Source organism: Alexandromys fortis, unplaced genomic scaffold, assembly GCF_014885135.2.
Source record: "Alexandromys fortis isolate MF-2015 unplaced genomic scaffold, M_Fortis_MF-2015_v1.1 scaffold_1, whole genome shotgun sequence".
Taxonomy (NCBI): domain Eukaryota; kingdom Metazoa; phylum Chordata; class Mammalia; order Rodentia; family Cricetidae; genus Alexandromys; species Alexandromys fortis.
Genome location: NW_026067927.1, coordinates 40,059,548 through 40,073,444, shown reverse-complemented (window position 1 = coordinate 40,073,444; position 13,897 = coordinate 40,059,548). Strand labels below are relative to the sequence as shown.

The following is a 13,897-nucleotide window of genomic DNA, read 5'->3' as shown; positions in this document are numbered from 1 at the left end:
CATGCTTAGCGGAAATAAACCGGAAAGAACCCTTGCACAGTCCTCCCGGGTTGCTGTTAGTTTGTTATGTGACCTATGCCCTAGATAAAGTATTGCCAATCTGTTCTCTGGGAATCCCAATGAGGTTCTGCGGTAGCGATCTTCAGAGCACACTTTTGTGTCCACATAAGAGGAATTTGTCAGTCATTTTTATTAGTTGGCTTTCTCTCCTCTCACCTGTGGCTGAGCATGGCTTCTTGGGATCTTCAAAGAGAGGCGCGCGCACATAGAGAATGAGGCAGTCCTTCCCAGCAGGGCTGTTCTATTTACAGCCTGCCTACTGCGCTGTGCCAGCTGCCACACATCAGGGAGGCCAGGGAAGTTTCTTTGAGGGCTTGTCCAGCTATCCGAGTCACGTGGGCTGGGGCCCTTTTCCCTTGGGCCCTGGCACAGTCAGTACGGTGTCTCTCCAGCGTGCAGGCTGCAAGGCTGCTGCCCCAGAAAGCAAAGATTCCTGTAAGGAGGTTTTGAGGTCTCACCTGCCACAATGACGGACAGAAGCCCCTTTGAGACAGACATGCTCACCCTGACCCGCTACGTTATGGAAAAAGGGCGGCAGGCCAAAGGGACTGGGGAGCTCACACAGCTGCTCAACTCCATGCTGACTGCCATCAAAGCCATCTCCTCGGCTGTGCGCAAGGCTGGCCTGGCTAACCTGTGAGTCCCGGAGAGCATGCACGCGCAGGCACAGCTGCCCAGAGCCCCAGGCCCGGGCCAGGGTGTGGGACCCACAGCTGCCGGCAGTAGAAACCCGGTCCAAAGCTAATTTGCCTTTTGCACCCCAAGGATGCTGCATTTAAATCCTTTGTGTCTGCTTTGATAAGGCAGCCTTTGGCATATTTCGCCAGAAAAGGGGAAAATGCTTAGTGGGAAGCTATGGAGAAAAGTGGGATTTTTCCTATGACCACTGATTATAATGATAACATCTGTTGCCCCCAAACCTATGTTGAATTCTCATGACTTATATTTACACGGACAGATTCTTACTGGGACTTTAAAGTGTGTTTGGTGCCGTTTTCCTGTACAAGTGTTTGGCTGTCGTGACCTCTGCCGGCAGGGTGGGAGGGAGAGGTCGCCAGGACAGATTTACAGGGCCCTGGCTGTCGTGGAAGGAGTCTGTTCTCCTCATTTTCATGCGGTGTATGAGAATCTGGACATGCTGGGCTGGGGCAGGCAGAGCAGAATGTCTCCGATTGGTTCTCTTTTGCAGAATGAGGTCAAGTTCATGCTGGAGCTGCTGGGGGCCACAGCCAGGGCTCTGGTTTTAAACCATGATAAAGAGAAACCAACTTCCTTTGGGCTTCTGTTTTGATTGCAGTAATTCCAGTGAAGGCTCTCTTGGAAGCTGAAGGGATGGGGTGGGGTGGGAAAACCCCCAAATGAAGAGCCAACAGATTCCACCCATTTGAATATTTATTCTTAACAGTGGGGCACCTTTAATCCCCAAACTGTGACAGTGTTAATATCATAAATGCCATCATCAAGCCATTAACGAGTTCAGTATATGACTGTTAAGGACTGGTCGTGAAATCCACGTTAAAGACGCGTGTCTCCTTCTCCTACCCTTAACTGTATCGTTACCTCACTTGGCAGAATGGCCAAACTCTGCCTTTAAGAATACGCTTCCAGAATGTGAGTTGCCTACACGCATGATGCTCGCCCTGAGTGATATTAGATAGCACCTCTGCCTCTCCTGTGTCCCAACTCTGCTATAATTAGGGTGGCTGCCTTTGACCCGTCAGGATTTTCACCCACACTTATACCGCTCCTCTGGGCAGGCTTCTCAACACCACAGCTGCCTTGGCAGGGCTCTTATCTACCAGCTGCAACCACTTCTCCGTGTTTAGTGTCCGACCAAGGAATCTTAGGGGCTAGATAGTTAAGTGCTTTATTTAACTTGGCTTCCCTTACCTTTTGGCTGTGGAGAATGTTTTTTTTTTCTTGCTGAGACCTCCATGTTTGTGAACTGGGGAGGTACTTACCACTCTAACTCACAGGGTTGCTGTAAGGGTTAGTAACCTATTGTGATGACAATTCTCACAGCGCCAGGCCTGGGGTAAACACTCAAGAAATGCCCCTATTTAGCTACCATGATTCCAAGCCCAGACTGCAAGAAATTTGAAGCCTGGCCTATGTGGTGATTGACCACTAGGTGGCAGGCACCACCCTAGAAATGGTTTTAGTCTGGGCCGTAGGCCCCTGGACACGCGCCTCACAGAGGATAGTAGCCACAGCTGAGGAGACAGGCACTGCAGGTGTCCTGGCTTTGTCCTGTGTGGGTGTGTCCAGGTGTTTGGCACGGTGACAGCGCACTGTGGTCGACAGATGGCTACGTTCATAGCCACCCTCGGATGCACATGGCCTATGGGCTGCAGGCTGGACATTTGTCCAGTTCTTTATTCTCCAGCAGCAGCTGCCCCAAGGCTCCTTATTGCACAGGAGGCTGTGATCCTGATGCAAAATAACCCGATTTTATCGTTCCTCTTGTTACTGGCTTTCTCTCCGTGGCTTACTCAGCCCCTTTTCTTTTTTTTTTTTTTTTTTTTTTTAATAGAAACCAGTACTTCCTGTTCAGGGGTGACAGCACATCGCAGTTGGCTTGGCCCCCACATCAGTCAGTAATAAAGAAAATGTCAGGTGGACACTCCCACAGGCCGATCTCGTGAACCTCAATCGAGGTTCCCTCTTCCTAGATGAACCTGGTTTGTTTCAAATGACAATACAATTAAAGAGTGAGGTGAGATGGAGGCTATTATTGGGAACACCCTGAACAGGTGAGGCATGAGAGCGGATGGTTGTTGATTACTGTTCTGAGGCATAAGACTCTGGGGGAAGTTTAAGGCTGAAGCTTGGTGCTCCAGCGTAGAAAAGCTACGACATCTTTAGTTATCACGATGGGTGGGATTTAGGGGCTCTCCCATCCTCTCTAGCTTTAAGCGCCAAGCAGGGGCTTGCATTTTCGTGAGGCTGAATTCTGTCAATCTCCCTAGGAGACTAAGGAAATATGACGATTTTCCAAGGTGTAAAGGAAGTCATATTGAGTGCCAGTTCTTTGAGTCATAGCACACTCCCTATATTTTTATAATTTGGAGATGGCAGAGTCACGGAAGGAGAGTGGGTATGCTGTTGAGTTGGACCCTGGGCACTCTTTACTGGAGTTATGACTCCTCCAATGACTTAATGCACGCTGTCTTCTCAGGTACGGAATTGCAGGGAGCGTGAACATGACTGGAGACGAAGTGAAGAAACTGGACGTGTTATCCAATTCCCTGGTCATCAACATGCTCCAGTCCTCCTACAGCACCTGTGTTCTAGTCTCTGAAGAGAATAAAGAGGCAGTCATCACAGCCAAGGAGAAGAGGGTGCGTCCCCGGTGGACTGCAGTGCCCCGCGTCGTCAGTAGATGGTGCTACTGGGATGAGAGAGTAGTTATCTTGCTTAGTCTTCCTGGGATTTTCTTGCCTTGGCATCTTAGTCTTCTTTTGGGGAAGAGCTATCTATACATACTCTCTGATTCAGTCCCTCACTATTTCTTAGCTATGGCCTTCACTACACATGTCCTCAAGAGGACTGGGAATCGTCGGAGGAGGTAGACCAGTCCAGGGAACAATTAATGATGATCCCATGCTCTTGGCAGAGTTATCCGGTGCAGGAAGAAGGCTTACATTCACCAAATTCACAACTATTTGTTAAAGAGTGAAGTTTCTAGTGGCCAAAAATGCAGCCAACATTCAATCACAATATTGTTCTGGTTAGTTTTTGTCAACCTGACCCCAACTAGAGTCACCTGGGAAGAGGGAGCCACCGTTGAGGAACTACCGCCATCAGATTGGCTCATGAGCAAGCCTGTGGGCATTTTCTTACTTTAACGTTGATGTGTGAGGGCCAGCCTATGGTGGGCTGTGCCCTCTCTGGGAAGGGGGTCCTGGGTTGGTAAGGAAGCAGGCTGAACCTGCCATGAGGATTGCAAGTCAGTAAGCAGCATTCCTCCGTGTTTCTGCTTCAGGTCCTGCCTTGGGCTCCTGCCTGGGCTTCCTTTGATAGTGGACTGTGACCTTGGAGGTGTAAGTTAAACTCTTTCTGCCCAAGACTGGTTTGGGCCAGAGTGTTTTATGACAGCAAAAGAGAAACAAAAAGCTGTGTTCTGTGCTGACCTATTGGTCCTTGTCACACACACTGGACCTGGGCCAGGGAGGTGATGGTGATGGTTTCTTTGTAAATGGAAGAACTGAGAAGATAGAGTAAAGCCAAATTTATTAAGCCCTTTACCTATTTGACATAACCCACATCACATCTGATATCTTCAGCTTTAAATTTCAGTTGGTATGGCTCTCAACCCTCTCTACCAGTTTCTATCACTCCTGCGTGTGAGATTTCGATTGTATCCTAACCTACTATCTATGTCAGGAACAGTCGAAGATCTGCCTGCCTGGCATTCTTCTGCCTAGTTTTTCATGTACCTGCTTTCCTGGCTAGGTCTATAATTCCTGGCCAGGTCTATCCTCAGATGTTAGCTTTGCCTGCCTTCTACCCACACACCTGCTTAAATTATGCACACGGCACTTGCCACACCTGTGTGCGTGTTTGCCTGTGTATCGTGTTTTGGAGCTTGAACGTCAGTTCCCCCACCTGAGTGCGTGATCCCTAGTGCATTTTCCAGCACATCACACACACCTGTGGAGCTATGCCCATAAGCAGTGGCTTTCGGGAACGAGGAAATGGTGGGTCCATGGGTCTAAATCTCTGGTTAGTGTAGATATCGGTCACATGCCGTTGTGGTGATGGGAGGGCCTGCTGATTGGGTGCTCTTCTCTGTGATTTAGGGGAAGTATGTGGTCTGCTTTGATCCCCTGGATGGATCTTCGAACATTGACTGCCTGGCCTCCATTGGAACCATATTTGCAATCTACAGAAAGGTGAGTAGATAAGCTGGCATCTTTCCAGAAAGTTCTGAGACTGACAGCTGAGCCTGGAGGCCTGTCTTTTCCTCCACTCACTGGACACAACACTACAGGCAGCTCCAGAAACATAGCAAGCCCCTGCCAGGGTTCTCCACTCTCCATCTACCTTCTCCTAGCGTCTCCGGGGAGGGCAAAATGGCAGGACTTCCAAAAGCAACTTGGGAGGGAAGGGTTCATTCCGTCTTACACTTTACAGTCTGTCACCCAGGGAAGTTAAGATAGGAACCCAAGGTAGGACCCTGTGTTATTTCATGATGTGGGTCCCATGGTGTGTGGGAGACAGACAGATACACCATGCAGAGAGAGCTTGGGTATAGGCTTTATTTAGTGGGTGTTGGGAATGGCATAAAAGTAAGGGCTATGGGCTGGGGAGAAGGGGAGAGAGAGGAAGAGAAGAGGGGGGAAGGGGATAAGGGGAAGGAAGAGAGGCAGAAGCTGCCTCTTCAGAAGAAGGGGAGGAGGATTGAAGTGGGCGGGGCTTGTCTCTTAAAGGAACAGGGTACCCAGGTGACAGGCCAGGCCAGCAGGTTACAACAACCTGGAGATAGGAAATGAAGCCCACTCCTCTCGTTTGCCTTAATATATTCCTTATAAAACCTAGGCTCACCTGCCTGGGGGTGGTGCCACTCACAGCGGGCTGGGTCCTCCTCCATCAGTTAGCAGTCAAGAGAACATCCCATAGACACGCCCACATAAGGATCTGATGGAGGCAGTTCTCTAACTGAGGTCCTGTCTTCCCAGATGTGTTGTCTTGACAACCGCCATATCTGGACTGGCCTTTGCCTCAGTCCCAGGAAGTGGGTATAGATAATACTGTCACCTTTTGACTGAGGAACAGTGGAAGGACAGGGAAGGAGAGTTAACTCGGCTTAACTCACAGAGTCAGTAATGGCGTGATGTTAATTCACATGGGTTCTCCAACTCCATCATTGCAACTGTTAACATCTGGAGACGAACTGTGTTGGAACCAAAGGAGTATTATGTAGCCATTGTGTTCGAATTTAGATGGACTCGGACACAGAAATTTTGCCTTAAATTTTAAATAAAGTAAGGCGTGATGGCCAGTCCAGATAACCATGGGCCTCCTCAAATGATATTTCAAAAGAAAAGTACACTTTAAACACACCAGAGTAGGTGTGGTAGGGTGTCGAAGAAGATATGTTTCATTATACCATTGGGTATATGGAATACTAAATCATAAAACCAGAATGACAGGGCTGGTTCTGGGTCTGGGACCACAGTCAGTAGGTAAACGTGTATTAGTTACAAAACTGAAGACCTGAGAGCAGCCCCATGGACCCACACAGAAATATCAGGTGTGGTGGAATGTGTTTGAAATCCTAGTGCTGGGGCTGTGGAGACAGACAGATCCCTAGGGCTTGTTGACTATCACTGTAGTCTAATTGAAGAGGTCCAGACCAGAGGGAGACCTTGTCTCAAAGGAACTGAATAAGCCTGAGGTTATCCTCTGGTCTCTACGTGTCTGCACACACACACACACACACGCGTGTATTCACATACACACACATTTTCTATCCATGCACACACATACATGTGAAAAACACGCCGAGGAGGAAGTACTCATGGCTTCTAAGTTTCTATCAACTGAAATATTTCACCACAACATGCTACATGATGTTGTGTGAGCTTTTTGATTACCGACTTCAATTACAAAACTCTTCATTTGTAGCGTGGAGATAATAATGTTGTCTACCTTGCAGGGCTGCTGAGTAAAGATCATTGTAGTGGGTAAGGGCATGGCTTGTGGCGGTGACAAAGGGCACGGCTTGAGCATCTTCCAGGGCTCTTGACAGGAGGCAACCTTCAGAGAGACCCAAGAACAGCTCTCCTGTTTTCTGCTGGCTACTCCGCTGGAACCTTGGTTTCGTGAGGCTGTTCTTGGTGAAGGTTTCTTCTTCTTTTCCACAGACCACAGAGGATGAGCCTTCCGAGAAGGACGCCCTGCAGCCTGGCCGCAATATTGTGGCTGCTGGCTACGCGCTCTATGGCAGTGCAACCCTGGTGGCTCTTTCCACAGGGCAAGGAGTGGATCTCTTCATGCTGGACCCGGTAGGTGCTGAACGCATTTGTTCTTGGGGACTCCATGGGCTTCTGTGTTTGAATTCTTATTCCTTCGAATGATTTTTTTGATCATTTTGAGCACTTGATTTTGGAATTAGAGAACTATATCATGAAAAACATGTAATGTTTTGTATAAATAAATTTATTTTAACTGACACATTAAAGACACAAAATTGTTTATATCAAGTGGGTCCCAAGTAAGGTTGCCAATGTTTAAATAATGTTAATATATCCTTCAAACATTTCTTCTTTCTTTTTGGTGAGAACACTCAGTCTCCTTTTGCATAGTTTCTGTACACACAAATGCATAGACATGAATACACAGGTATGCACACACATGAATACACCTCACACATACATGAACACACACAAATAAAAGAAGTGAACTAAAGCATCAGACTGCCATGAAGTAAAGACGCACATAATGACTGAGTGATGGCCAGAAGCTACAGGCTTTGAACAAGGAAGACACGGTACTTAGAATAAAATGAAGTTGGGTTTCTTTGACAAGGAGGAAGATTTGTGGGAAAGGAGCTGGATGGGCTTATTAAGACACTTGTTTGGTGATCTAAGGGGGATGTGAGGAGGAAGAGGTTTGTTCTGGATGAGGTGTCATCTAGATGGTGCCCTGAAGATATTAAAATGGGGAAGAGAACCTGGGGATTAACAGATAGGTTGCTTAGAAATGACATTGACAAAAAATCCTCATAAAGGAAAAATTATCATGGCCTCTTTCCTTTGATCTGTTTTATTTCTTATTCCATTGTTGCTTGTACATATAATTTTATTCTTCCTATCACTTATGAAAATACCACATGGCAGGTTCCAGATGGCCCCAGGGAAGCCCAAGTTTCTCCCAGAAGGCTATTATCTTCTAGTATCTCCTGACTGTTGTGTGGTATGCTGCTAGCTTCCTTTCCCTGGCCTGGCTCACCTTTCTGAAGTCTCTTATTGCTCCAGGCTCTTGGAGAATTTGTGCTGGTGGAAAAAGACATCAAGATAAAGAAGAAAGGGAAAATTTTTAGCCTCAATGAGGGTTATGCCAAGTATTTTGATGCTGCCACCACTGAGTACGTGCAGAAGAAGAAATTCCCCGAGGTGAGTGGAGACAGCCTGGGACAAGAGCAGGGAGCTGGTGTGGTTAAGGTGCACTTAAATGGGGTCTGTGAGCAGTGTGTTACAGATTGCTTAAGGGCAATTTACACCCTCTGCATTCCTGGAGCTGAGGCCATGAGATTGGCTCGCAGAGGCGGTGAACATGCTTCCACCATATTGGACTGCTCAGAGCCAACAGGCAGGGCTGCGGAGTTGGTCCTAGCCCTCTTAGCATTAAAAAAAAGGCTCCCTAGTCAGAAAATGATTACAGATATATAATAAAGACAGATTCAGATGAAGATCTCTAAATGGGTCGCAGTGTTGGATAAATGAACTTGGACTTAGAGAGAGAGAAGAAAGAATACAGACAGTCATAGATTAAATGAGTAAAAATTGATGGAGGAAGGTAATTGGTTAATTATAATAAACCAACTGCTTGGCCTCATAGCTTAGAACATAGGTGGGTGGAATAAACAGAATAGGATGCTGGGCGGAAGAGGAAGTGAAGTCAAACTCTGCTCTGCTCCTGGAGAGACTCGACAACTCTGCTCTCTGGAGCAGAGACACCAGGATGGACGGAGGCTAGACTCTTCCCGGTAAGCGCACCTTGGGGTGCTTACACACATCATTAGAAATGGGCTAGTCTAGGTGCGAGAATTAGCCTATAAGGGCTAGAGTTCATGGGCCAAGCAGTTCTTAAATGAATACAGTTTGTGTGTTGTTATTTCGGGCATAAGCTAGCCAAGTGGCCGGGGTGTTGGGGATGCAGCCCCGCCGCTCCATATTTCAACAGAAAAATAATAAATATTAAAAAGTAATGAAGAAAAATAAGGCATGTAAAGATAGAAAATATACAGAAAATCTTTATTATGTATATTATTGTTGTTTCTTTGAATTTTTTGACTGAAGAGAGACATTTGATTTTGGGGGATGTTCCATCAAGCCACATTAACCTGGAAGGAATCCACAGGTTCTCATTTTCAGTGGAAACAAAAGCAGAACCTCTTTTCCAAAGCTACAAATGCTTAGACCTAAATTTAGAAGTCAAGATACCTTTATGTTTGTTTAACTTAGCAGCACCTTCTCCATTCTTGCTAGTCTTAGCTGGGGTCATCCTTGTGGATTCCTGGGAATTTCCCTAGCACCAGGTTTCTTCCTAACTCCATAATGGCTCTCTCTATCAAGATATCTCTATCATTGCTCCTCCATTCCATCCCTTCCATGATTTTACCTTCCCATTCCCTCATTTCCTCATCCTTCATCCTCTCCCCTTTTACCTTGAGTTTACCAGCAAGATCTCATCTATGCTAAATTGGGTGGTTCTCATCTCTTCCTTCTTTTATCCTATAGGGTAGCAGTATACATTATGGGGCCAGGTATGTGGGCTGGTGGTTTTCATCTCTTCCTTTTTTTTGTCCTATAGGATGGCAGTGCACCTTACGGGGCCAGGTATGTGGGCTCTATGGTGGCTGATGTGCATCGTACCCTGGTCTATGGAGGAATCTTTATGTACCCAGCCAACCAGAAAAGTCCTAAGGGCAAGGTAACTTCCTGTGTCCACTGGCTGCCATGACAGTCAGTGAGCTATTGGGATTCTTTTGCTACTGTTGTAGCTACAGGACCGCTCCTGATCACGTGTTTCCTTCGGAGCTCAGAGGAAGAGAAATACATTTGTTCCTCTGAGTAAGTTTTGAAGCAGCAGTAGGTTTGGGAAAGAACAGGCTAATGTGGCCAAGAAGGGCAAGTCTTACGAGCCCTCTGCTCCTCTGGCCTCAGGCCCATTGCTTGCTGCAGTCACAAGGTCATTTCCCACTTCTGTAGTCGTGTGCTCATCTCTCACTTTCTCTAGAGTCACAGGCTTTCATAGGCTGTGTCTGATTTTTATCAGCAGCACTGACTGACCATGGATTATTGACCCCCAGGGAATCAGTCTGTTTCACAGAGACAATGTAAGCATGGTCTTTGCGCTTGTTCTCGAAGGGTTTGCATGTACCCTGAGCTCCACACGGGAATTCAGAATAAAACCTTCTATTCAGATGGAAAAACCAAGGAGGCAGCATAGGCATAGTGTTACCAGACAGAGAGATGCGCTGCTTCCGATTCACTGGGCCGGTGGTGCCTCCTGAGAGGTTACCAGTCCATGGTACCCATAGGTGGATACCAGCTCATACATCAGGCTCCCATGGGCTGATGGCCCAGAGAAACACTCCTGTGTAGTGGCATTTCAATTGTATTTTAACAAGTAAACTTTGCCTGGCGATCAGAGAGTAAAACAGCCCCACTGGTCAGCTTTACAGACCAGAAAGTGGTAACACACACCTTTAATCCCAGTAGCCACACTAGTTGCTATAGATACCAGGTGATGCATGCCTTTTATTCTAATGGTGAACACCTTTAATCCTAGCCCTAGAGAGGAATATAAAACGGGAGGAGACAGCTCTCAGACACAGTCTCATTCTGAGATTCCAGGAGGTAGGATCACCATTTTGAGACTGAGGTTGAGATAGGAGCCAGTGGCTGTTTGCTTTGCCTTTCAGGTCTTTAGGGTGAACTCTAATTTCTGTCTCTGAATTTTCATTAATCATGTTTCATTCATGCTCAGGAGTCACACAGACAGCTAGCAGTTCACGCTGCTCTCAGTATTTAGGGGCACACCTTGGGCTGTCTGGCCATTTTAAAAATGTATGCCCTGTCCTTTTTTTCTTCTGCAGCTCCGGCTCCTGTATGAATGCAATCCCGTGGCCTATATTATCGAGCAGGCAGGAGGCATAGCAACCACAGGCACCCAGCCTGTCCTGGATGTGAAGCCTGAAAGTATTCACCAGCGAGTCCCCCTCATTTTGGGATCCCCGGAGGATGTGCAAGAGTACCTCGCCTGCGTGCAGAGAAACCAGGCAGGCAGGTCGTGAGCCCGAACTCATGAGTCCACTTCTCTTGGCCTCGCACTTCTTTGTATGAAGGGTTAGATGAATGATCAACAGAGACAGAAGGAAAGGTGAACAAGCCAAGTTTGCCGGGTCACTTTCAGAGCATCACCCTGCTGCTCAGGGCAGGTTTAGAAGTCAGAGGCGAAGATACAACCCAAGGGCTAAAATAAAAGCCTGAAAAGAATCCCTTTGGTGGTCTTCTGTCCTGGGCAAGGCAGATGGGCAAAGCAGGACTTTCAGTCTCCTGCCTCATATGCAGCATCTACCCAGCCACCCAAGGGTAAAGACACATGACAGTTAATTTAGCTACTTCTTCTGCCTATATGCATAGTGCACGCGCAGGCTTACAAATGTGGTGATTATTAGTAGAGATTTTGTGGTTTATTTTGGGCAGGTTTTGAGTTAGGAATCTCATGACCACTAAACACTGAGTTCTCCACTAAGCCCCTTTCAGTCTGTAAATTGGATAATTCACAGAAAATGTGGTTACCTTTTGGCAAATCCAGATGTCGCACATGGTTTATACTTAAATTGAATACTTACAGTTTTTAACTTCTCTGTGTTTATTTTTTTTGGAGAAAATATTTTAAGAGATCCTAGAGTCTAACAAAAATGAACTAGCCAAATGGTTCCACCTTTGCCCAAATTATGTCGAGACTAAACAAGTACTTATTTCTCTACAATATCAACTTGTTTTAATGATAGCTGATCTGTATGTGCAAGATTTCACAAGATTTCTACAGATTTGACAGTGACTAATCCAAAAGACAAGTGTTCCTGCAGCTCTGCAAAATATGGGTCCTCCACAGGATCAGATTCCCATTGGACTTGTCTAATAGATCTGTCAGCTGTACATTTACTGTATGATACCGTGGGCTCACCACAGGAATGGCAGGTTCAAAGCAGAGATATTTGTCACAGTCTATTAGACTGAATTAAAAATTGTCATGCACACAGGTTTGTCTAGCTGGCCTTTCTCTTTGTGAGTGTTCAGCTCACATTTACCAATCTGCTGACCTCAGAACCATGGAGAAGTCTGCATAAGAGGGCCACAGGAAAGGAAGACACACCAGAGTATTCTTACCACTCCTAGAGAATTGGAGGGAATCTTGTAGCATCAACAGCAATGGGCTTAGCTCCCACTGTAGGTGTGGCTCTCATCAGGGCACCTTCATCTTCTGGGGTTTGCATAAAGCCTGTGATATTAGCAGCAGAATTTTCGGGCAGATACCTATAACTTTGCTCCCTTTAAGGCAAAGGGAAAAGAGAAAAGAGACTCAGTTGCTCCCACCCATCTCTTGGCAAGCATGAGTTAAAACCACAATACCCTGCACTTTGCAGTGCACACTGAAGTCTGGGCTGTTATAAATCATCCCAGGAAGTAAAATGAACTGGAAAATTTGGAGCTAAAATAATTTTCCATGTTTTCAATGACAACCCAGAGGTCTTCCAGTCTATAAGAAATATTCACATGGAGAATTATGTGTTATATGCGGAATGGTTTACATATTCTCTGTGTGCAGAGAAACAGGGAGTTATCTGGAAACCATTGCAGCAGAAGGCTGTGCAAAGACTGGTTGTATAATGAGACCACTGATGGTCTACAGTGATTCTATCTTCCAATGTTGGTCTGAAGACAGTGAATTATCTCTACAATTGTCCTTTCCCATAACCTGAGCTGGAATGACAACATAGGTGTTGCAGTTACTACTTCCTCCTAAGGATAGGACTCCTAAATGCCTCCACATACAGAAATGTCCTTCACATATAGGAAGATTGATCAGTCATGTCACCAGTGCAGCCCAGGCTTTCCCAAGACTGGGAGAAGTCTAGTAGGTTCTGTTTACCCACTGACATCAGCTTGCCGATTTTTCAGAACATCTGACCTTCAAAAAGCATCTACATGACAGCTGCCATGGAGAGAGAAAGGGTTTCGTCTGCAGAGTCTACAGTAGTGTCTGACATCACACAGAGCAAAGCAGCACTTTGTTGGTCAAAGCGAGGATGCCAGCTTTTTCTTGGCTTTCCAATGGGCTCTGGATGATGGGGACGTGACTTGTAATAGTTGATCCTTCACAGGTGTCACATAGCCTTCCATTCTCCAGCCCATAGACCTGGGGACTTTACCCAACAGGGGTTTGGAAAACTCTTCCTTACTTGAGTTTCCAGCTTGTTAGGCACTTATCTGGGGAGTTCACAACTGAACATGAGCATTCAGCAGACTCAACTCAGAGGTTGACTAGGCAGAGGGACCGGTCCAGCTGCCTCTGATTTACTCATTAAAGTCTAGAGTCTCAGGATCCACAACCCTGACTCTTATCTCCTGCCCTTGCTTTGATTGGCTGGATCAGCAGTCATGTGGGACTTCAGGAGTTGAGATGGGCTCTAAGCCCATGTGAGGCAGGTATTGAGAGTTGGGGGACAGGTGAAGAAGTGGAGGATATTTATCCCCAAAGCCATGTTGGAGTTCATTTCTTTTCAACAGTATAGGAGGCTGGATAGGGGCTGAGCAGGCCAGAGGCTATGTATCAGTCTTCACGCTTTCTGAGGTTGAGTTACTTCTCAATTGGTGATGTCATGCTTTGTTTATCTGCTCAGCCCTTGATGGGCCTTTGACAGCCTTTATAACTGCGTCTTTCTGGTGCCACTGCCGTCTCACTAGGCCACAAATGCATTTCCAACCTCTGCTTTTAACTCTCTTGGGCACATGTTCAGAAGGCCTGCTGATGGGCGTCCAATTCGGCTTTCTCCTGGCTCTCACAAAGCAGGCACCACTGTGCTTTGCCTCCAGCC

General features: G+C 46.6%; 1 protein-coding gene across 2 annotated transcripts; it reads left to right on the top strand.

Moving 5' to 3' along the window:
• Nucleotides 1–421: 421 nt before the first annotated feature.
• On the top strand, nt 422–12,004 carry Fbp2 (fructose-bisphosphatase 2). 2 transcript variants are annotated; one of them, XM_050144025.1, is made up of 7 exons: nt 422–696; nt 3,239–3,401; nt 4,863–4,955; nt 6,930–7,070; nt 8,043–8,180; nt 9,601–9,720; nt 10,889–12,004. In XM_050144025.1, the coding sequence occupies exons 1-7, from the start codon at nt 527–529 to the stop codon at nt 11,084–11,086; spliced, it is 1,023 nt and encodes a 340-aa protein (XP_049999982.1). In that variant the 5' UTR covers nt 422–526; the 3' UTR covers nt 11,087–12,004. The 2 variants fall into 2 exon arrangements, with proteins under 2 accessions (XP_049999982.1, XP_049999981.1); XM_050144024.1 differs by having other exon boundaries at nt 3,239–3,464.
• The last annotated feature ends 1,893 nt before the right edge of the window (nt 12,005–13,897 follow it).

Excerpts from the sequence above, each read along its gene's own strand:
- Fbp2 (XM_050144024.1), top strand. The coding sequence starts at position 527 with ATGACGGACAGAAGCCCCTTTGAGACAGACATGCTCACCCTGACCCGC. Across the intron at positions 3,465-4,862 it reads GGTGCTACTGGGATGAGAGA|GGGAAGTATGTGGTCTGCTT; the intron begins GTAGTTATCTTG and ends TCTGTGATTTAG. Across the intron at positions 9,721-10,888 it reads AGAAAAGTCCTAAGGGCAAG|CTCCGGCTCCTGTATGAATG; the intron begins GTAACTTCCTGT and ends TTTCTTCTGCAG.